Source organism: Lampetra fluviatilis, chromosome 24 (genome assembly GCF_964198595.1).
Source record: "Lampetra fluviatilis chromosome 24, kcLamFluv1.1, whole genome shotgun sequence".
NCBI classification, from domain to species: domain Eukaryota; kingdom Metazoa; phylum Chordata; class Hyperoartia; order Petromyzontiformes; family Petromyzontidae; genus Lampetra; species Lampetra fluviatilis.
The window spans coordinates 12,809,038-12,833,124 of NC_136298.1; the positions used below are offsets into that span (position 1 = coordinate 12,809,038).

Consider the following 24,087-nt stretch of genomic DNA (forward strand, 5'->3'; position numbering starts at 1 on the left):
TCACTACAATTCGAGGGTCGTAGGGCGAGCGTAGGAATCTCGTGTTGGGCCGATTGTGGTGAGCTTCGTGGTGCTGATTGTGGTGAGTCTCATGGTGCTGATTGTGGTGAGCTTCGTGGTGCTGATTGTGGTGAGTCTCGTGGTGCTGATTGTGGTGAGTCTCGTGGTGCTGATTGTGGTGAGTCTCGTGGTGCTGATTGTGGTGAGTCTCGTGGTGCTGATTGTGGTGAGTCTCGTGGTGCTGCTTGTGTTGAGTCTCGTGGTGCTGATTGTGGTGAGTCTCGTGGTGCTGATTGTGGTGAGTCTCGTGGTGCTGATTGTGGTGAGTCTCGTGGTGCTGATTGTGGTGAGCTTCGTGGTGCTGATTGTGGTGAGCTTCGTGGTACTGATTGTGGTGAGTCTCGTGGCACCGTCTGTGTCTCTCGCAGGGGCCGAGGAGTGCCGCAGGAACCGCGAGGCGCTCATCTGCCCGCTGTGCCGAGCCAAGTGGAAGAGCAACGAGTTTCCCTGGTGGGTTACCAGCATCGTCGTCATCGCCGTAGTAACTCGTCGTCGTGGTAACTCGTCGCCGTAGTGGTGGCGGGGCGGGGACCGGGGAAGAAACCTCCCTGCCCCACACGGTGACGATGCCTCACTTCCGCTCTTTAGTGCAACTCCAAAGAGGGCCGGCAGCGGAGCTGCATGTGTGTGTGTCAGGTCCTCAGCTTGCGTGTTTGTTAAATTTCACTCAACTCTGACCGAGATTCCGCACAGCATTTACCCCCCCACCCCCACCGCCGACCCCGAGCGACATCGCGTTGACATCGCGGGCGCACGTCCCCTGCGCACACAGAGAATGACGACGACGCCGCGTTCGCGCCTTCGATGCTCGTCACGTTTCATTCAACATTCCTCCATCGCTCCTTTGCCCACCCCCACTTCGCTCGAATGACCAGTTACAAACACACAAGGTCCCATCGCCGGCTCTTCAGCACAAGAGCTTCGGTCCACGCTCGCTAATGATCCGCTGCGATCGAGCATTGACGCACTCCAAGCAGACATCATTGGTATTAGCGAGTGCCGGTTGAGCTTATGTAAAAAAAAACACTCTTGAGGTATAAATAGAATTTACCAGAACTGTCAGCCAGGAATGCATACACTTAGCAAACAAGCGTGAGGGTTGTCACCTGCTGACAAAGGTCATTGATTGATTGACCGGCGACGCACAAGAGAGGTCGCGTGTGTTCGAGGCTTTGCTGGAAACGTGGTGCTCATGAGGGTCAAGCAGGAGGCGGCCAGGTGCCAGGTTCGCTCCCCCTTCGACATAAAGATCGGGATGTATCACGGAAAGAAGAATATCTCACAATACCGCAAGGGAGGAGAACTACGTGGACGTGCATCATCTTGAGTGGGACATTATTCCACAATTGACCAAAAACTCGGACTGGTAATGTCCTGGGAAGATTTACCGGCTCGCTTATTTCCCCGGAACGGAGCAGACAAACCGAACTGGTGGCTACCCCTACCAGCGCCGCACCCCTCCAGCATCCTCTTGCGTTGACGCACCGCGCGAAGGTGCTCGTTTTGGGGTTGAGTCAACCTAGGAGAGGCACGCATTTTTCCACGTGCTCACTCGGCCGCTCCACCCTCGACCACAAACGCAGAAGAAGCGTGCCCCCTGCGAGCGGGGTCCGAAGTGGCGCCGCCCGAGCCGGAGGACGCGGAGGCCTCTCCCCAGACGCGTTCCCACGGCGGGGCCGCGTGGGCGGGCGGGCGGGCGGGCGCTCGCGGCTAAGTGGAGCTGCAGGACGGGGAGGGGCGGAAGGAGGGGGGAGGTGCGGGGGAGGGAGGGGAGGCAGCAATCGGCGTCGCAGTGGAGACGCAGGTTCGCAGTCAAGCCCACACAGGCCTCCTCCTCGTCGCTGCGCGCGCTCAGGAATGCCGTTTGCGGGCGTTGACCTGCCCCTGGTTCTCACACTCGTTTATTTAAAACTGAAGGTGCCTAAAAAGCTGCCGCCCTTTGTCAGCGGAACGCTCCGTTCTTTGTCAGCGGGACGCTCCGTTTGGCTGAACGAGCAGAGAAGCGTTTTCAAGCACTGTGGTGCACCTTCTTTGTTACTTTTCTTTACTTCAGAACTACAGGGGTAATTCAATAATTATTTTTGTGCTTGTGTTTTGCTCTTTAGGCAGGCGGTACACCAGCTGCACAATTCGTCACTGAGCAAAGAAACACCCCACAACTATTTTCCCCCTCTAAACTCGTCTCCGACGATCCCACCATGTGCTCGTTTTCACGGGGCGGTTAGACCTGGCACTCTCCGGGAGAGGAGCGGAGTGAACCGGGCCGCTGTGGCCTCGCGCCAGCGTGCGTGCGTGCGTGTCACCGCTGTTTGCGCGTGCGAGCGCCGTGTGTGCGCGCGCACACGTTTGCAGTTTTGTCGCGTTGGGGCACGCGTGCGTGGCCCTACGTGCGCGCGCGTTCGCAGGAAACAGCCGGGGCGAGGGCGGCTCGCTAAGCGAAGCGCCCGCCGCGATGGCTGGCGCGCGATCGCGCGCCAGCCATCGCGGTCGCGCTTGGGGCGTGCTTTCGGGTTGTGCCTTGCGGTTTGACACGATGCGCCTGAGTCCGCACCCTCGGTCTCTTCTTTCCTGAGCCGCTCAGCACCGTGCCCCGCCCGTGCCGGGACGCTACGGCAAACGTGGTGCAAAACATTTCACCAAAAAATTAAGCAAATATGACCAGAGCAGCTCCGGTGAGAATTGGTGGCTCCTTGCCAAGATATCTGTTGTGTTTTAGTCATTCGAGACATTTGCATATTTACGTCACAATTATGAACGCTGATTAGAAGTTATTCCCCCAGTGTGGGGGATGGGGTGTGTGGGGCGCTGCTCCCACCCACACCCTGTGTTGTCCACATGGTATAATTATGTTGGTCATCATTGATTTTTTTTCTTCTCCCATTTACATAAAAAATGTGTGCGTAGTTTTATGTAACGAGAGTGAGATGCTTGCAGTGGCCAGCGCGCCCAGCTTGTGTCAGAGAACAGCCCCCACCCCGGAAGATGACGTCACGGAAATGTTCCGAAGTCACTTCAATGGATCCTTTCATCCACCCTGGAGACTCACCTTTTAGAAGCTCTGCCAACGGGTGTTGTGTCACATCTCGATTAAACCAACATTCTTCATTCTCAGAGCAGGAATTAAAACCAACATTTTTTTTATTTGTTCAGGCATTGGTCACTGACGGGCTCCATTCCCTAGGCCCCACCCGGTCCGCCTGTCCGGTGACCTCCTCCGCTCACACGCGGCATGAAGTGCCGCCCGCTGCGGGCGCTGGGTCGTGGCATATGGGGCCCGGCACTATCTGATGATGCAGCCTCGGATAAAGTAAAATTAAACGTCTTTCAAGTCAGTCGTCCACAATTATTTTGAATTGCACTCCCCAATGCAAGAGAGACTCTAGTTTGAGTTTTGGCCACGCGTGGAATTTCTCTAAACACGTCTGTCGATACTACTACCCCTACTACTACCCACGTAGGCTTTTCCGCTCAGATGTCGCACCAAACGACACTTGGTACGACCCTAAAACACATCAGCGTTGCCGATATTCGAAGCCGCTGCCGCAAAAGCAAACTGCCGCGACGAAGATCTCGGTCCGTGGCTTCATGTCTTTTCGTCTTCTCCTCCCTCCCACGCGCGGTGCTCAGTTTCGAGGCCCCGCAGGCGGCGACGGCGCTGGCGGCGGTGGAGGCGGCCGCCCCCAACTCCTCCTCTTCCTCGCCGGCGCCCGTGGCGCAGGCCGAGACGTCCAGGCGGCCGCTGCTCGACGGCGACGCGACGCAGCTCAACTTCCGCGTGCAGCCCATCCCCGTCGCGTACCGCGAGCTCGCGCAGCCCTGGATCCAGGTGCCACTGCCTAGAGCCCACGTCTCTCGCACCGCGTGGCGCCATCCCGTAGCTCGTTGTGACATTCTGGGCGAGGTCGCACAGTGATCTGGCCAAATGTACATCGGCTCAGATCGTTACGTGGCCTCACCCAAGCACCTATTATGAATAAGAATAATAAGGACTGTGAAAACCTACGTGTTTTAAGTTACCTGTTCTATGTATTTTCCATTTTTTAAGTCTGGCTGTATCTTTCTCACACCTTTCCTCTCCATGTATTCCATGCTGTCCTCACACTTCCCCATAACTCCCAACTCACACCCTTGTGATTCGAAGCATTGTCACGATTCGGTGATTCGATTCACGAGAATATTAAATTAATAATTTATCCGCTGTGGCAGCCATGCCTCGAATGGTTGCCGAGATCACGCAACAAATTTAAAATCAGATTTTCCCACGCACGAATCGATGTTGACGAATCGACGCATCATTGCACGGTCCTGGGCCTCCTGTAGGTCGATTCAACCTCAAACGAGTACCTGGCACGGTGTGTAATCATCGCCGCTTGGGAGACAAAGGCGGCCGGGCGTGGTGTTGGCCACCCACCCCCTCGTGTGCCATGCCGACCTTCATAGGCGCCACTCGCTAACGGCGCTTGCCCCGACAGTCTGTTAATGGCTACGCGGGGGATCTTTGTCTTTGTGCGTGCGGGCCAGGTGTTTGGCATGGAGCTGGTGAGCTGCCTGTTCTCGCGCAACTGGAATGTGCGCGAGATGGCGCTGCGGCGGCTGTGGCACGACGTGAGCGGCGCGCTGCTCCTGGCCAACGGGGAGGTGCGCACGGGCGGCGCCGCCGCGGCACCGCCGGCAGGGGGGGCGGCCGTGGCCGCGGGGGGCCACGCGGACCGGCCCGGGGCCCGGGGGCCGACGCCGGCGGCGACCGCGGCGGCCGGCCCGGCGGGCGGCGGAGCCGGCGGAGAGATGTGCGGAGAGACGGTGGTGCGGTGCTGCTGCAGCGTCCTGGCGCTGGTGTGCGCCGACCCCGTGTACAAGGTGTACGTCGCCGCGCTGGTGAGTGCCGCGCGCGGAAACGGGGGAGTCGCTCGCCCGCTCGGCGTGGTCGGACCGCTCGTGGGGGAATTGCGCATCGCTTTGCGCGCGAAGACTCCGTGTGGCACGCCGTCGACTGTGGGAGCCGCGCCGTGCCAGGTGTCAACGCGTTGCGGGCGCGGAGCGGCGCGTGCGTTAAGCAGAGGACACGTCCGGAAGGGTAACTTGACAGCGGCCCACGTCGAGAGCGAGGGAAGTAGAGAGCCCTTCCCAGGCTCGTGCGGCGCAGCTGCCCAGGGCCCAGTTTGGGTTCGGAGCGTCATGGGGGGTGGGGGGTGGGGGGGATGGAGGGGTGGGTACGAATGTCCACCTTGCTTGCAAGCGCCGAGCGGCGTAAAGGTTATTTTTGTTCCCACGCTTGCCGTGTTGCAGGAGAGTGAGCGAGGAGGAAATTATTGCCCTGTGTTGAGAGAGGCTTCAGGTGCCTTATTGTTACACCAATAAACTTGTCAACCCTTCTAATGCGGTAAAACATTTTTTACAGCAGTGCCCTTTAATGTCCTTGCCAAGGGTGCAAGTTGCGTGGGTTGTGGTGCTCGGGTCCCCCGACACGGTCGCTGTCATCGGCTGGCTTCTGCATCGTTCCGACGCCTCGCCTATCGCCGTCGCGAAATCAAAATGATGCGGTTCTCGTCTACCAACCCAAATACGGGGTAGATGATGTCAAGGATGACATCGAGGCAAACCTAGCGACCAGGATAAAGATTGGGGGCTCCGTACGGTGGAGAACTCCGTTTCTGGTGCTTAATCTGCGATCGGTATCTCAGCTGCGCTGCTTCGAGCTGGGACGTCGTTCTCGTAGCCGTCTTGGCGGCCACCCGGCCACTTCTGTTCCTCGCCGTCTTCAAAAGCTGCGACGCTACCGTCGTGGGGCTCTCACGGTGGTGAGCAGTCACCGGAGGAACACTCGGAAACTGTTCCCCTTCACGTAACAAAAATGTGAAAGTAACTTTTACAGAACCCATCGGCCGCACGCGGCCTTCTGCGAGTGAATAACTTAAGCAGTCTTAGCTCAACACGAGAGAACTGTGGACCGGTTTTGACATTCGGTGTCTCACCAGCAGAGACATGTGACTGCCTGAACCAATGCATGTGAACTGCCAGACGTTGATGTGGAAGGACCCTCTCTGTTAGATAAAACTCCATAACACGTGACACAAATCATAATCATTAGCGTCGCTGCGGAAGTAACAATGACGAACTCATGGATTTATCATTCCACGCATTGTTCGTCTTATCAGTGTCTGTAAAGGACAAATCTTAAAATAATCTTCCTTTGTTAAAGACCGGTTCCTGCTTGAGATTTGGCAAAGGGAGCTGATGAAATCGTCCGTTGGTGTTTTTGATTCAGGGTGTAGATAAAGAGATCCCGCTGTTATTCCGCGTGAGATAATAATTAAATATAAACGATGACCTTTGCCAGGTTGGAATGGACACCATCGATGGTGCACATCATCTTAAAATAGAATTTTGCAGCGATGATCGCTGTTGCGTAAGATCATTTGTGGATGCACGATGCATTCCCCTTGCTGACACGCTTTTGGAAGCCTCCGACAGTGCTGCCCCCATCTCAGTTTGCCGTGGGGAAATCGTTCGCCGACAGAATCGCGCGATATAATTCGGGATTGGCTACAACGCGAAATTATAACTCGTCATCATCATCAACGCAAAACAGTGACGTTGAAGTAGTTGCTTTCTCATGTCTGTGAACATACCGCGGTTCTATAGCCCCTGCAGGGGTGATGGACACCCATGATACGCAACGTACAACACATTTTAAAACAAGAATTCTTACACGGGGCTGTGCAGTGCTTGCGCGTGTCTCTTCAATGCGTGCGCCGCGAGCTTCAGAACCATTGTTGAGCGATGATGAGTCGAGCCCCGTTGTTCACCGACTCGGTACTGATATCAATGTGCGATCGCCCAATTAGAACCCTCACTCCGATACAAACACTCTGCGCTGATACTGCACTCACAGCGGTGCACGAGCAGTTCACGAGAATGACGCATTCGTCAATAACGCTTCGTCCTGAAAAGAACGCTTTATATAATTAGATGCCTTGTGTTGTCAAGCAATGGCTCCTATTTAAGGTCAGGTGGTGAAAATTGCTTTCCTACATGACCGGTAACCGCGCCAAATAATGGTACAAACCAGTTTACCGCACTAAGAAGAGTCTACAGCGTTAAACGTAACATGCTTGAACTTCATCACTAAGAAACGTTACCAATATTCCACTGGAGTTGTTTACCGGTTCCTGACTTTTAGGAACCGGTCATGGATTCCGAACACGGTTAGCGCTCCTCCTTTAACGCCCCGAGTTTAAGGTAGTGCCAGCTCACTTGCCTCGCCTTGCAAGTGAACATGAATTATCTCTTCTCACTTGAGGTTTTTGTGATGTTTAAACACCAGGGATGTCTTGAAATGCCGCCCATCAATCAACGGCAGTTGTAAAAGCGTGCGGCAAAGATAACGCTCGGCGCTTGGCTGTGCGTGGGCGCAGCAACGTGGAGTCTGCCTCCCGGCGCTGCGAGGCGTGCGTGTCAAAGTGTGGGGACGCGGGGGCCGTCTGCATTGCGTCTGCGCTGCTCGCAGCCACGAGACGACGGCCAGGGAGGGAGGGTCTCGCAGAGTTCCCCGAGTGGTCCGCGAGGGCGCGGCGTGGGAGGGCGCCGGGGGTGTGCGGTCCCCCCACTCAACCCCCACTCACCTTCTTCACTCACCCCCCCAATCACCCCCACCACTCACTCCCCCCACTCACCCCCCCAATCACCCCCCCCCACTCACCTCTCCACTCACCCCCCCCACTCACCCCCCCCACTCACCCCCCCACTCACCCCCCCACTCACCCCCCCACTCATCCCCCCACTCACCCCCCCACTCACCTCTCCACTCACCCCCCCCACTCACCCCCCCACTCACCCCCCCACTCACCCCGGGCTGTCGGCTGTCTCGACACCGCGGGTTTCGCGTGGCTGAAACGGTGCCACGTGAGGAAGGCCCCCAGCGTTTGCGCTGCGGCGTTACGGGAGAAGGGCGAGGGGGGAGTCGCACGACGCGTGGACGGAGACGCGTGGGAGCGGTGTCGAGGCGGAATGGATCCTGACGCGTGCTGATGACAAGTCTGTCCACAAGGAAAGTGGCGCATGCAGAGGCATAGCACGAGAGGCCCGGCTGATACAGCTATGGACATGATTGTGCGGGGAGGAAATTGGAGGCGAGTTGGGAAAGGAGACGGGGGTCAGTCGGTCCTCGTGGGCCGCGGGCAGGAGGAGGTGGACTTCCCAGGGGAGGCGCCGACGACCACAAGCGGCTTAGGGCGCCCGCCGTGGCCGCCGGCCCTCTCGGCCTCCGCGGTGGTGGAGCGCCGAGGCCCGGAGCCTCTCCCGCCATCGAGGCCCCCATGCCCCCCCCCCCCCCCCCGTCAGTGGCAGCTCGTGGCTCCGGTGCAAATTGCCCCTTGGGTTTTCCGGTTGCAGGTGAATGCGTGCAGGTTGGTGATTGGCTGGAATGCGAAACTAGCACGCGGCTTCTCCGTTCGCGATGGAGTCCATCAATCCTCACCCCATGTTTCCACGACTTCTCGAGAACCGTGGATAATGAGAAGATTTGTGGGTTCTTTGGCTGCAGTGCAGGGTGGAATTCCTGAGTGAAGAGCGATATTCTCCTTTTCTGCATAGCACATCGACTTTCATATTGTTTCAGTCGGGGCATGCTTTTAACCGCGATCATTATATAATCGGTGATTGCTAGTCGCAAGCGATACAAATATTACAAAACGTTCATAGACAAACAATAATAGTTCCTTCTGTGGAACTCGAGGTCGAGAAGACGACTGCAGACGAATGTACTTTGGCACGACGCGTCGCTTGGAGGAATTAAACAATTCACAGAATGGCGGGCACGAGTGTGAGCGTCTGGTAGTGGCTGACCGAGGAGACAGCACCAGAACTCGAGTGGTGTCCACGAACCTTGACTCCCATCCACGAACTGTCCCCCTGCGCTTTGCGCGAGCAAACTCGCCACGGACAACTTTCCGCGACGTCACACACTCGGCGCTCTCGACGTTGTATTATTTGTTGTTGAATTTCGCAGCCGACGCGAATCAATGAAAGTCTTGCAGATGTTCTCGGCTGTCGCCCGCACCGCCGCTGTTGCTGCTACTGCCGTGGGACTGGCAGTAGCAGCTGTGCACACACGCCGACCCCCCCCCCCCTCTTAAACCCAGGGTGCAAACATCTCCGCGGACAAATACTGCCACGCATGAAACTGACGATACGTACGGAGCCGCTGGGACCGCCCAGAGTTTGAGCAAACAGAACGCGCCCCGAGGAGGTGCGGCGAGAGGGTGGGACGCGTTGTATCGGTGCGTCCACGTGTGCGTCTGTGTGCGTGTGTGTGTGCATGTGTGTGCGTGTGTGGGGAGCGGTGGTGCAGCGGTTAGCGCTACGCTGCGCTATGAACCTGACCACCCGGGTTCGATTCCCGCTCACGGCCAACACTAGTGACGATTATCTGAACCGGTCTTGGGCCTCCCCTAGGTCGACTCAGCCTCAAATGAGTCCCTGGTGGGTGTGTAACCATCGCCACGAGGAAGACAAAGGCGGCCGGGCGTGGTGTTGGCCACCCACCCCCTCGTGTGCTGTCCCGGCCTTTACAGCACTTGCCCCAACAGTTTGTTACAGGCTACACGGGGGATCTTTGTCATTTGTGCGCATATGTGCCCGTGTGCGCCTGTGCGCGTGCGTGTGCACGGCTGACTTTGTGAGCTCCTTCCCACGATTGGCCTCCTTCACACGGTGGGCTATGTAGGGTGCAAAAGAAGTTCAACATACATACGCGCGATGCTGGCCACCCACTCCCTCTTGTGCTATGCTGGCCTTCAAAGGATCTCACTAAGAGAAGCACTTGTCCTAACATCGGTTAAGGCTATACAAGGTGTGGGGGGGGGTCTTTGTCTTTGGTGTCGTGTTAAGTCCACAGGGTTCAGGTCGTACAAGTGTTTGAACCTGTCCTGGAACCTCCGACGGGGTGAATCGCCACACCATGCTCTGACGTCGCTGTTGCGGCCGTAACAGGTGCTCACTAACAGCACAGGTATGTGTAGCTAGGTATGTCTAGCTAGGTATGTGTAGCTAGGTATGTGTAGCTAGGTATGTGTAGCTAGGTATGTCTAGCTAGGTATGTGTAGCTAGGTATGTGTAGCTAGGTATGTGTAGCTAGGTATGTGTAGCTGGTGCAGCTATTGAAGGCGGACCGGAATAACAACGGTGAACTACTACGGCGGATGAGAGTAGGGTGGAGCACTTTTGGGAGCTTGAACCCGATATTGAAAAGTACCGCAGCAGCGTGGCCGACAGAACATCGTGTTCAATCGGTGCGCCGCGACCTGCTGTGACACGCTGTAGAAACACGGTCGATTTAATCAAGAATATGGCACAAACGCTGAAGAGTGCACAAGCAAGCGTGGAGAGATGCCGAGAGACCTGGAGAGGACCGCGTGGGTTGACGAACATACGGAGGTCAATGACCTCAAACTGTGAAGAAACACGAACGGCCCGGGGAGAGACGCGGCGTGGCGAGAGGGGCGATGACCGAGGGGCGATGACCGATGGTCAAGGATAGTGGCGCATTGGCAGCCAAGGAATGGAACGCGTCCAAGAGGGCGTCCCCCGAGGAGATGGAGCGCTGATATCAGCTCCTCGCGTGCAGGAGCTGGGCGGATGATGACATCGCAGCATCGGGACGGCTTAGGTAGCCCTTCATCCAGCAGTGGATCGAGCTCTCCCCAAGTGTCCCGTGAGGCTTCACAGGGGCAGTCTTTGTGAGTGTCGTGAGTCAGCGTGGAGCTGGGGGAGTGAGTGGTCGGGCTCTGGGAAGGAGTGGGGTGTGAAGTGTGTGTGTGGTGTGTGTGTGAAGTGTGTGTGTGTGGTGTGTGTGTGAAGTGTGGTGTGTGTGAAGTGTGGTGTGTGTGTGAAGTGCGTGTGTGTGGTGTGCGTGTGTGTGGTGTGCGTGTGTGTGGTGTGTGTGTGTGTGTGGTGTGTGTGTGGTGTGCGTGTGTGTGGTGTGCGTGTGTGTGTGTGAAGTGTGTGTGTGTGGTGTGTGTGTGGTGTGTGTGTGTGTGGTGTGTGTGTGTGTGTAACGTGTGTGTGTGTGGTGTGTGTGTGTGACGTGTGTGATGGCGCAGGGCGCTTGGCCAAAACAAACCCCACCACCAGAGTCGTGGTAACTCTCTCACCCCCCCCCCCTTATCGGGCCCTGAGAATGCATGAGAATTCTCAGTGAAATTTGAAATATTTGAAAACCTGTGGTAAACACAAGCGCCGTGTGTTTCCCCGCATCAAGGTAATCCAAATTAATAGAGACCGCAAAGTAATCATTTGCGTCTTTGAGGAGAATATAAGTAGATATATTCGTTGGGTTCTTCACAACGACGCAGATTAATGTTTTTTTTATTGTATGTAAGTTTGTGTTGAATTAGCACCCATATCTTACCCATACCCATAAGAGAGTGTCCTTGCCAATTAAATCGGGCAGTTCATCAGCATTGATTCAAGCAAGGCTCACTGCCGATGAGACAGTTTGTCCAGACTTTGCTTGTATTGGGACAGTGCTCTGAAATTATGCTCTCGTAGAAGGCTGTGGGACTCATATGGATTGTATAGAAACATGCTGAGATATGTTTTTTTATGACGCAGCGACGGACATATGAAGGGGGCCATATTGTCTGCTCGTCTCTCCACATGGGTATCACGGCCACCCCCGTCTCTCCACATGGGTATCACGGCCACCCCCGTCTCTCCACATGGGTATCACGGCCACCCCCGTCTCTCCACATGGGTAGCACGGCTACTCTCCCGGCTGGTGTTACCCGGCTCAGCCGCACGGGTCGCAGTGGGCAGCAGGGGTCTGCACCTGTTTCGTGTTCTCTAAATGTTTCCCTCTTCTCAATTTCAAATTGAAGCTAAGAGTGCGGTGTTTGTCGAGTGACGACATTATTATTGCACCACAACTGCCGTGGAGTGTGGTGGTCACTGGGCCTGCAACCCCGACGTCGCCAGTTCAGTGTCCCAGTGCGGCAGTGGACACAACAACGGTGCAAGCTTCTTGAATGCCCTCCGCTGCTGTCCACCCGGCAGTATTCATCAGTTCACCACGGTAGATCGGTCGGCAGGTCGCACGTGGCGGAGAAAAGTGTGGGCACTCCGACTTTGTCCAAGTCGTTTGGCCAGCGTGGAAGAGAAGGCCAATATATCTCTCCTGGAGGGGACTTGGGCGGCCTTCTGTCGGCAGTGGCGAGACCAAGCACTTGCAGGGAGGCACCTCTGGCATGCGTCACCTTTTGTTATCGCACGCCTCCCAAGTTAGAAGTCGCCCGTGGCTCACTGCACGAGTGCACATCGGGTGGTGCTCAACACGGTTGGTGAACCTGAGCCAGCGGTGGAAATTCCACATTCCTATCAAGGGGAATAGTCTATTCTTAGAACAACCACTATTTACTGGTGCGCAAAACTGTTTTTGGCGTTCGAAGAATGCGAGGTTATTTTTGCATTGATTTTTGTCCACAGCGAAGATTATTCAACAGCAATGCAGTATAACATTAACTAGGCCTGTAACAAGTAACTGATTAAGAAGTTGAAATCAATTCTTCTGCTCTTGATGCACATCGATTGGTGTGTGTGCATTTTAATAATCCAGTTCCATCGGTCCAACACGTTTTAGTCATCTAGTTCCATAGGTCCAACACGGCAGGGTAACCGAGTGAGAACTTACGAGGCAATACAAGGCAAAGGTGGTGAGGGTGCAGGGAATGGACGTGGGAGCATACGCGCTTAGCACAGCGATGTGTTTAGGGGCACTGCCCTGTGCTACTCTCCGCGTGGCCCCACAGTGGCCTACCACAGCCGGGTTTAGCAATAAGCAGGGTAGATTAAAGCACATTGCAATTAAGTTAATTATTTACTCAAATAACTATTGTGTTAATTATTATTCGAAAACATGCCATTAAGCAAATATCCCGCATATTTCTCAGCAGCAATCTCTGTCTGTGCCCATTCCCTCATCGCCGTGGCGGCGCTGTGACCGGCTGCCCCGGGGTCGTGACCTCCGCCGCGCTGTTTGTTTGTGGGGTGCCGCCACAACCATCGGGCGGCATAACTCGGTGTGGCATTACCTCGCGTTGTGGGACAGTGGCAGCAACGTCGCATGGCACTGCGCTCTGTTCATCACAATGAGCCCTCGTGACGTGCTTTGTATAGGAGCTGTGCAGTCACCGATGTCGCAATCGGCAGATACAATAACACTTTGGCCTCTTGCGCTTGTATTGCACTCTCTACGCGTGCATTGCATGCGTGTGGCAAGGGGGAAGATCGGCGAGATTGTTAAAACAACCGCGATGAGTGATTGTCGGTCACCATCCCCATGATAATTGCTATCAAGTTCCGTGCCCCCAATATACAGGGTGCTGCAAAAAAATGTTGACACTTATATGGGACTATCGTTTTTCATGGAAAAAGAACGGATATTATACTGTAACACGATAACAAATGTCTCCACTTGTTCACCATTGCCTGGAAACTTCTCCAGGTGGTCTCCAGAGCCCGGAGGCACATTTATTGTGGTATTGTTGCAAATTCTCGGAAGTGTTCACATTTTTTTTAAGCACTCTGTATGTCCTGATTGGTAGATTCTTTTTTTGACGTTCAACTTATTCAGATTCATGGTCAGGTGCATGCAACTGCACCGCCCCAGTCAACACAATGGACATTGTCGTCACCACTCTCGATATTTCACACCTCCGACGAGCACGGCTGGCGACGTACGGTCGCGCAGACCTACACGGCCACTGTCGACTTAGTGACGGCGCTCAGTCACAATAATCCATCGCAGTCACGGAAATGGGTTTTATCTGACGATCGTTGTGGATGCCCCCTCCCGCCCCTGTGTAGAAGACGCTGCGGGCCATGCTGGTGTACACGCCGTGCCACAGCGAGGTGGAGCGCGCACTGCTGCAGCAGCTGCTGCGGCCCGTGGTGGAGACCATCCTCGTCAAGTGTGCCGACGCGCACAGGTGACGCGCGCGGCAATACGTACACACGCACACTGACACGCGCACGCTGACACACACTTTGGCACGCGCACGCTGACACGCACACGACGGGGTGGGCGGTCAGCGCCTTGTTTCTCACACTAGGAGGTACTTATTTGAAGCTGAGTTGACCTAGGGAAGGGCATGTGCGTCACATGATGTGCTTGCCACTGGGGGGGGGGGGGGCATGGGGGGGTCCCTTGGTCATAAAGAATCGGCGCATTGGAATAATTGAGACGAGACGAGAGGCGGCATAATTCACTTTGATTTGCCGTGGCATGTCAGTGTGCTGTCAATGCGAATCCCTGTCCTTGAATTCTTGTCGCCGACAGCCGCATGAGCCAGCTGTCCGTGTCGACGCTGCTGGAGCTGTGCAAGGGGCAGAGCGGCGAGCTGGCCGTGGGGAGAGAGATCCTCAACTCCGGTACGCGTGGCCCCCTCGCGCCCTCTGATGATCGGCGCTGAACCTATTCTAACGCTGTCTGTAAATGTCGAGAAAACTCTTTGGCACTTCGGCCTTCGCCGCCACTCGGGGATCTTCAGCCGAAGATTATCGCGGTCGCACATGGCGACAGCTTGAGAGAAGCAACATGAATGAGAAACTCGTCGCAGACAAGAGAGCGTGTGGTGGCTGATGGGAGGACTGAGCCAATGGTCACCGTGACGCCTCTTGGTTGCATACAAATCACCTTCTCCGTAAATGTTTTATTATCTATCCAATGGATTATGTCTGCAGCGAGTGCTACACTTTTCCTGGTGGTGCAGTGCATTGTGGGCGTCCGTGCCCGGGCCACTTGTTGTGGCGTACGCGTGCATTTTCATCACTGCCCGACCATCGTCACCGATTTACCGGCTGGTAGGGCGAGACGCCGAACCTGCCCACGGCTGGTTCTCCAGGAAGTCGTGGGTTCTCCCCTTATCTCAGAAACGTCTGCCGCTGGTTGCCAAGGCACTCTGTGCTCTGCAGAGTAGATGTTTATTCGCCTCTTGTGTTGTTATCCTCTGCACTAGCTCAAAGTACAATTCAAAACATATATTTCTTGCAAATATTTTTCAAAAATGATTATTAATATAACTAAATATAGAAAAATTCTGGTCATAAAATAGTTGAGTAAAATAGAAATCTGACGAGTGAATCATCATCATAATAGCTTTTGTTTTTCTGAGTTTGTGGTTATACTTTTTTTTGTATTTCTGATTTGCATTGGGCTTGTGGTTAGAATTCCACCTCCACAGAGCCGGGTGACGATGTGTGGCATTGGCAGTGCTCTGTCTGCTGCAAATTGGGTATTAAACACTTGTTGCAAAGTTATTGTCCACATTTTGAAAGTTTGATAATCACCGACTATAAAATATAAATGCACAATTGCACACTCTGGTTTCCATTGGTCGCTCAATGAGCCTCTTATTGAACTGGAGCCGATCCTCTATTGGCCCGACGTTTACAAGGCAGTGATATATTTTCAGCGAATAATGAATAGTGTGTTAATTTTTCACATAGGGTTTGTTTAAACAGGTTGACAGTTTTATAGTTTAATGGGGGGACGGTTTTAGATTGATGTCGTGAGAAAGTGCGTGTAGGGGTTGCCCCGACGCTCGGAATCAAATCTGTAAATTGTGGGAGCAGCTCGTCATGGCAGGAATTGCAGCGCAGGCCGTAAAGCCTCGAACAACGCGCAGTGATGATGATGATGGCCGTGGCAGGTGACACACGAAGGTGTGAGGCCTTGAGGCAGCAGCACACTCCAGGGTGTGAGGCCTTGAGGCAGCGCCACACTGCGGGAGGCGCTCATCTCCCAGGGGCCCCCAACCTCCCGCCCCCACACGGTGCCCTTCCGAAGTAGCCGACCGACCACCGCACACTCATTCTCATTTAAAATGCGGAAATGTGTGGCATTTCCAACGTTGTGTGTCCATGGCAACAGAGAGAATAACGTGCCGTGGCTTATGGAGGATTATGAACTGGGGGTGGGCGGTGGTGGCTCAGGAGGCCAGACAATAACTCGGCCTCGCCGCTCCCAGGAGGCACCTGGGGAGGGCAAGGCAGAAACAGGGGCAGCAGTGTTCCTTGTGAACACCCCCAGGCGCAGCAGGAGGCATTGTTATAGACGGTGTTGTAGACGTTGTTGTAGACACTGGTAGACGTTGTTGTACACGTTGTTGTACACGTTGTACACGTTGTTGTACAGGCGTTGTTGTAGACGTTATTGTAGATGTTGTTGTACAGACGGTGTTGCTGCCCTCGTGAGTTGGATCCCTGCAGATTCTCAACCATTTTGTGTCTGTTTTTATTTTACACATTTGCTGAGCACCAGCCTCAAAGGTTTCAAACAGCCAGCAACAGACAGAGCTATCAGAGTTGTTGTAGATAGGAATGAATACGGTTTTGTTTTGTTTAATAGAACAATGTTATAATAATATTAATTTAGGGGAAAGAGGCGATAATGGGCACAGGGAATTACAAAGTGGAGCAGTGTGAGGGAGGAAGCGGAGAGAGAAGTGAGTTGACCTGCGGTGCGATGGTGGTGGTGGATGAGACGAAGCAGTGTGCATCTGTTGAAAGTGTTTGGGATTGGATATGTACTGGAATGACAATGCTTCAACTTGTTTATGGCTATGTGCAATATACACTGATTGCAGTGCTCACTTGGCATTACCCAGTTAAACACGTAAATAAGTTTCTATTAAGTTCTCTTATTTTATTTGTTACTTTTTTTTACAATCTCAGCGGAATACGTTTTGTCGCAATTTGCTCCTGAAGTGCCGTACAGTTTGGATGTTAAGTGGCGTCGACAGCGACACCCACGAACTGCTCCCCAAGAGGCCCTTGCCCGGTCACGGCCCAGATCTTCAAAACGTGCCAAAAGTCACGCTGCATCTGAAGGGCACTGCCGCCCGGCTCCACACAAAGACCAGTGCTTACGACTCTCCCAGGTCATCCTCTCAACAGCCTTTTACCTCCTCAATAAAGGAAACAGTTGCCCGGTCTCCCTGGTTGCTCGTGCGAAGAATGAATGGAATCTGCATTAATGAAGCGGGAACTGCCACTGGGTATTTCCATTCCTGGGGCCTGTCGTGCGATTACAGCCGTGCCGCCCCCGAGTGCCGCAATGCTTTCCCGGGGGGTTTATTGGCTGAGTGGGTGGACTTCACTTTGTCCCGGTGACTCACGGCGCCCACAGGGCCTCCAGGCTGCCTGACTCCCGTGCGAGGCCACTCCGTGTTTGTTCACCTCCCCCGTACATACATCTCCTCCCTCTGCTGATGAGGCTCAGAAGGACAAAATTGGTCCAGAGTTTGCTTACTTAAACAAATGTTGCAGGGTAATATTGCTGTTTAGAGGCAGTAGGGTGTTGAATGTTTTGATAGAGATATGGAGACAAAACAGAGTTCTATTTATATGTGTTGTTCCCATAATGCTCCACATTAACACATAATGAGTTTGTGGTTATGGGTTCAGGCTGACCGCAGACACACAAACATAACGAGGCAGACGCTGTGCTTCCTCCACACACATCTGACCTGAGCGTGTGGACAAAACCATCAGCCACACGGACACACGCAACCATCTCTCCGGCAGAGCAGAGCGATTGTTCGTAAGTGATGATTAGCCGGCGAGTGCCAGCGTGCAAGCTGACCCACGTTCACATCGTGACATTGACGAGGTTGCACGGCCCAAGGCCCAATTTATTTTGAACTTTTGTTGTTCGTCGCCTGCGCCGGCAGAGTGAAAGATTGATGGTGATAGGTGTCCTCTCGTGCTAACGCGAGACGCGTGTTTTACATTCCCGCCTATTCTTTGTGTGACGAAGCACGGGAAAGAATTCCGTGCTCTCAACGTAGGCAAGTAACCATTCACAAATTTGAATCCTTCCTCGCGCACACGGTACGTGTATCAAAGTGTGTGTGTGTGTGTGAGAGAATCAATTAGAATCATTTGAGTCGTATGCAATTAGTTCGTGAAACACCTGCATCCTTGCTAGGCTTTACATTCACCACAATGCCAGAATAATATTTGGTTCTAGACTCGAACCGCAACGCCTAAATTACGGCAAGCATCAATCCGCACGCGGAAGTGCAGTGTTGTAATCCCAGCCTGACAAGTGGAGGTCTTGACAAGTCTGAGCCCTTTGATAAAGATCGACCCGTGTGACCAGTAGTTGTGGATGTTGATTTTTCCATTATGTGTGCAGGCAGGCGCTCTCGCCGCCGCCAGCGTGCGCAGTGGAGGAAATCGATGGTGGGCTTGTCATTGTGGCTGCAGCGCTCGCTCCTGTGTGCTGATCACTTGGCCGTACGCCACATTGTGCTGCCGGTCGATTTCAGTCTTGTGGAGTTTGAGCTGGCTTAAGTCCAACGCCGGCTTGGTGGGCAAATGCACCAGTGGTCCGATGGCCTGGTTCAACCCCCGGTGCGGCATCCAATATTACACCCAGGCTTGTGGCAATTGATGACTGATATCAGGAGCACAGATGCAGAGTATTTCACATATTTTACATTTTCTTCTTCGTATGGTTGATGCAGAGCAACCAACGGCTGTTACTTTATATTGAGGTGGTTCAGCCGGATAATCACGTCAAGAGTAGCAGGGTGTATCGCTGTGGTGATGCCTGCTTCGTGTTTGTGAATTGGGAATGTAACTGCATAATCAATAAATAGAAATAAGCTGCCTTAGGGCCTTAATGACATTCGTCCACAGATAATGCTAATTTTCGCTGGTTTTGTACATTGTTGAATTAAAGATTATAGCTGGCTTAAACACTGAGATGTAGTTCATCTCAATGGATACGATCAATGATACTGAGAGTGCTATTTGTGCAAATCAAGTGGCATTTATGCCCCTGCTTGAATTTATGCCCCTACTTGAATGCATCCAATTTTTGTCTTTTTCAATGCAAAATCAGAGTTGAATATGTAAAATCACTAACAACCACTTTCCAACAGACATAATTTATGACTAAAACACATCGGCAGAGAGCTATTTTAAACATACATTTGCAAGGTGACTCGTTTCTCTCTCCACTGGGAAAATTTAGTTCTTGTAGATTCTTTTTACGTCTAAACCGAATGGATTCTTGCTGCCCGCAAATTATGACCCACTTTTGTGGGGAGTAACTTCACGGTCAAGTTTAGAGCGCGAACGTGGCAGACCCGAGTTCAGAGGTCGTCACTCCGTCATGGCCGTCTTTGTCATCTCCACTCTCGCCTCGCACATTGGCCCCGTCTGAAGCCATGCACACATCAAGTCCACAGGCAGACATCATTTGGCAGGGGACACGCACAAACATCCCCTTGCTCTCATGAAATGCATTTCGTTTTTAATTTGCAGGCACTTCAGAAACTTGTCCGTGATTGTCAGCATAAGTTGGTCTAATGGGGCATTGCTCGTAAGGCTAAGTGATCTCCAATGTTTGCCGTATTTAATCATTGCCAGATGTGGCACCTTCGAAATGGCCCGCGAATATCCACAGTGGGCCTGGGCTTTAAATCACCAAACGCTTGGTGACCTCTGGGCATTTCGGCCGTCCATTGCACGTAGCATGGCCTTGAGCTCACGTAGCGCAGCACGCTGCTTTAAGAAAACCCAGATGAGCTGTGATGAGCAACCTCTGACTTTGTCGGCAAATACAGGAGGGCTGGGTTGCACCACGCCCTACACAGTGTGTTTTAAAGTGAGCGTTGGAGTTCCTTACAATCAGTGTCCAAATTGGACACATCATAAATGACAATATTCTGACTTCTTTCTTTATTACACTTGTTATATATTCCCCCCCCCCACACCCACTGACATTTTGCAGCAGAATAAAAGCTTCAGTGTGTTTTTGTGGTTTGGGAAATATTCGAGCGATCTCTCTCTCTTTTTCTTCTCCTGCCATTTTGGCAGATGTTCAGTTGGGCTTTATCTCCCCACCAAAGTTTATTAAATTTAGAAATGGCTGCCACCCGGCGCCCCCCCCCCCCGCTCACGAGTGTTGTTCCGCGTCGCTATGGCACCGCCGTTCGATTCGAGGCTACTTTCATGTGCTGGAGCACATTGCACGGTCTTGTTTTGGCCTCTGGCAAGTTTCTAATTAAATTCTCTGCAGTGTGGTCTGTGACCTTTGCTGCATAATGTTAATCTTTTGGAAGCTGTCAGCAGAAACAAGAATGCATTTGAAAAGTCTCATTTTTAATGCGTCTGAATTATCGCAAAGCAAAGTTCAGTTCAAGGTCGAAAGGCCATCGCCACCATTGCCATCGTTGGCCATATTGCGTTATCGCTGTCTGCACCTTCTGCATTGATTCTTAAACATGCCATTTGATGCCTGTATTGTGAGCCTATGAATTGATATGGATGCAATGTTCTATTCCACGTGTTTACAACATTGCAACAGATATCATTTGCCACAGCTTAATCGGACCTTTCACTGCTGACCGCTAACAGCTTACCTTAACTCTTCCAACTTGATTTGATATCAAATTTAATACAAGGGACGTTTGAGAATTCCACCGTTATCAACAACCAACTGCTTTTGTTTCGGTTGTGCAAAGAGAGCGCTCATAGCGCATCGCGTGGTGCGCAGTGCGGAGACCACCGCTCAAACCTCGTCGTGTGTCTCTTGGCCCCCCGCCCTGCAGGCTCCCTGGGCATCGGCGGCGTGGACTACGCACTCAGCTGCATCCTGGACTCCCCGCCTGACGCCTCAAACTGGCAGGGCACGCTGGGCCGCCTGTGCCTCATCGAACGCATGCTGCTCGAGTTCCCCGCCGAGTTCTTCCCGCACATCCTGCTGGAGCGTGCCGCGCCCAGCGGCCCCGCCGCCGCCACTGCCGGGGGTTCGTCCGGGACGAGCGGCAACGCCGACGGCATCCAGGGGGACAGGTGAGCCCTGGCGCACGGGCGCCCGACGGTGCCACGCAGCTGGTTAGTTTGGCCGAAGTTGGAAGGCTATTTTTGATATCTGGGGCGAGGGACCCAGCTCCTGGCTTGCCGTACGTTCGAAGGTTACACGGAAAGCGGTCGGGTCGAGTGATGATCCGGCGCTCACCGAGTCGCTCCCTCGCCGGCGGTCAATCGCCCCCCTTGCCACTCTTACCATTAAGATCATGATGATGATGGCAGGAGCTGCAGGCGAAGGAGGCTTCTCTTAGCAACCTCTTGACGCCGGTTCAATTACAGACCGTCGTGACGCTTGCTCCCCTCGTCCCGTGTCCCCCCTGCCCCAGGTATGAGAAGCTATTCTCCCTGCTGGCATTCGCGCTGCGCTCGGCGCCGCACTCGCACGCCGTCGTGGGGAAGCTGTCGCGCCGCGTCTTCCTGAGCGCCGCTCGCATGGTGGCGCCCGCGGGCCACGTCTTCCTGCGCATGGCGGCCATGCTGGAGGGCCCCGGCGCGGCCCACCACGCGCGCCTGCGCCGCCGGCTGCTGGCAGTCGCCGTCGAGATGGAAGTGCGCGAGGCGCTGGAGGCGCTGGGGGGCCCCGACTTCCCGGGGCCTGGGGGGGTGGCCGCGGGTCCCGCCGCGGCGTCAGGCGGGGGAGATGTCTCGCACCCAAGGATGAGCGGCGAAGAGTTCAGCAGACTCGCTTTGGCACAGCCAAGCACCATCTTGAGGCAAACGTCGCTCCCAGAACAGACGCAACTCCAGCAGCAGCAGCAGCAGCAAAAGGAGTCCCCCAAGGCCCGCTCGCGCCCACTCGCGCAGTATTTCCCGGTATCCCCGCTCGCAAAGGCACAGCTGGTTTCCCCGTCACACACGGCCAACGCTTTTGTCCCGTCCAGCACCGCGGGGACCTCGGCCGCCGCTCAGCCCGCGCCGGGGCCTCCCGCCGTGCCGATCCCGGGGCCCGGCCTGCCTCCCGTCACGAGGCCCTCGACGCTGGCGCTGTCGTCGGCCGACATCGCCGCGCCATCCGCGTCGTTGCCCGCCGCGCAGACCCCAGGCTCGGGGGTCGGCGAGCGGCCCGGGACCAAGGCCCCCGCGCAAGCGGCGACCCCGCAGGCCGCGCCCGGGCCGCAGGGGTGCCGCGACACGCGGGACCTCGGCTTGGTCCCCGAGGACGGCAAGGAGCGAGAGCCGGAACCGGAACGGGAGCCACCCCTGTTCACGCAGACGCGCCTGGCCTCCAACAACCAGGTGCACCGGCCCAAAGCGTCGCGGCCCGGGCAGCCCGCGAGCTCGCCGCTCGGCAGCCCGGCCCGCGGGCCCGGGGACGTCGCCGAGGCGGTGCACGTGCGGCCGGGCCAGCCGGAGAGGAAGTCGGCCGACTTCGAGCGCGTGCACGTGAAGCTGGACCTGCCGCAGCGCAAATCCACCGACCTGGACCTGAGGCAGGGCAGGCTGGAGCCGCCGTCGCACAGAGAAACGGAGGCCTCCTTCGCCTCCCTCGCCGCCGCGGCCGCCGCGGCCCCCGCCCCCGACGGGGCCACGGGGGCCTCGAGCCAGGGCTTCGCCGAGCTGCTGGGGAAGTTGGAGAGACGACCTCGGGAGTCGGGCGCCGCCGCCGGCGGCGTCCCCAAGCCGAGCTCCTCCGACTTCTTGGAGAGGAAGCGCGGCTTGAAGTCGCTGAACAACGGAGCCCCCGCGGAGTCGGGGAAGACGGCGGTGGGAGGACAGAGCCGGCCCCCGTTGCCGGGCCCGGAGGCGGAGGGCGAGCGTGGGGACGAGGCCGCGGGGCGGCGTCGCGGGGAGGGGGCCCCCGACCTCCCGAGGGAGGAGACGGCGCTCGAGTCGCGCGGCAGGGCGGACGACGCGAGGACGGGCGGCGCCGGCGCGGCGCCGGCACCGGGGGATTCCGCTCGGCCCGGCGCCAACGCTGGAGGCCGGGAGGCCGCGGCGGGCCCAGTCCGCCCTCCCATGAGCCTGGACCTCAAGCCGTGCGAGCGTCCGGCGCGTGGTGAGTGCCGGGCTGTGGGTGAGGGCGAGCGCTGCCAACTCTTCTGGATTGTCCCGTCTTAAGTTCAGTGTCCAGGGAAATAATGTGAGGCTTGCATTCAAATTCCCGGTTGGTGTCATTTGTACCATAATGGCGCCGCTCAAGACAACGCATTGACAGGTAGGGTGTTCCTCTTTCGAAATTGTGAGATATTTTTGTTCTCATAATGTTTCCCAAATTTGAATTTTTACTTCAGAGGTGGCAACCCTGCCAAATATCTATTGATATTTACCAGAGAAAATACACTGAATGTTATTCTATGCATGTAGGGCCCTATTTAAAGAGCTTGACATTTTGCGATCATCGCCCCGCCCTCGCCCTTTATTTGGAAGAAGTTTCTACTCGCTCGCCGCCGTTTGGTGTTACGAGGCGCTCCGGTTCTGGCGTGGCATCACGTGCATCCCGTCCGGCGACTGTTGTCGGTGACCGCGACTGGCCGCCGTTTCTCTTTGCCGCTCGCAGACGGTGCCGCGGCCGTGGCGGCGGCGCAGGACGAGGGGGCGGCCACGCCCATGGAGGACCGCTACCGGCGCCTCGAGGCCTCGGCCGACCTCAACTCGAGCACCGAGGACCTGCTGGAGACGCCGAGCGCGGCGGGGCCCGCGGGAGGCCGCCCCGGGGATCCCGCGGTCACCTTCGTCTCCGAGGTGGCCGTGAAGACGCCCGAGAGGCCCGGCGGCGGCGGGGGCGGAGGGGGAGGGGGAGGGGGGGGGAGGAGGCGGGGGAGGAGGGGGCGGCGGCGGCGGGCTGGACCCGTCGTACCGCGAGGACGTGCAGCGCAACCTGCACTGCAAGGAGAAGATGGAGGCGGAGGAGGAGGAGGCACTGCTGCTCGCCATGGCCGTGTCGGCCTCGCAGGACGCGTTGCCCACCATCCCGCAGCTCGCCCTGCAGCCGGAAGACGACGTCATCCTGCTGCAGTCCAACGTGCGTGCACGCGTGTGTGCCAGCGTGTGCCTGTGTGCGCGCGTGTGCCTGTGTGAGCACGTGTGCCTGTGTGCGCGCGTGTGCGCGTGTGCCTGTGTGGGCGCTTGTGTACCTGTGCACATGCGCGACTCGTGAATACGTTTTGAACTTAAGAACGGATATCAATGGATGCGTTGTTGCCTCCA

General features: G+C 55.5%; 1 protein-coding gene across 1 annotated transcript in view; it reads left to right on the forward strand.

Moving 5' to 3' along the window:
* LOC144941182 (mitogen-activated protein kinase kinase kinase 1-like) overlaps positions 1 to 24,087 on the forward strand; it is an 89,912-nt gene that overhangs the window by 47,181 nt on the left and 18,644 nt on the right. The window contains 9 exon segments of the mRNA XM_078867747.1: positions 429 to 510; positions 3,688 to 3,886; positions 4,582 to 4,935; positions 13,921 to 14,042; positions 14,393 to 14,484; positions 20,679 to 20,922; positions 21,267 to 22,936; positions 23,438 to 23,679; positions 23,681 to 23,902. Coding sequence (XP_078723873.1) covers positions 429 to 510; positions 3,688 to 3,886; positions 4,582 to 4,935; positions 13,921 to 14,042; positions 14,393 to 14,484; positions 20,679 to 20,922; positions 21,267 to 22,936; positions 23,438 to 23,679; positions 23,681 to 23,902 — 3,227 coding nt within the window.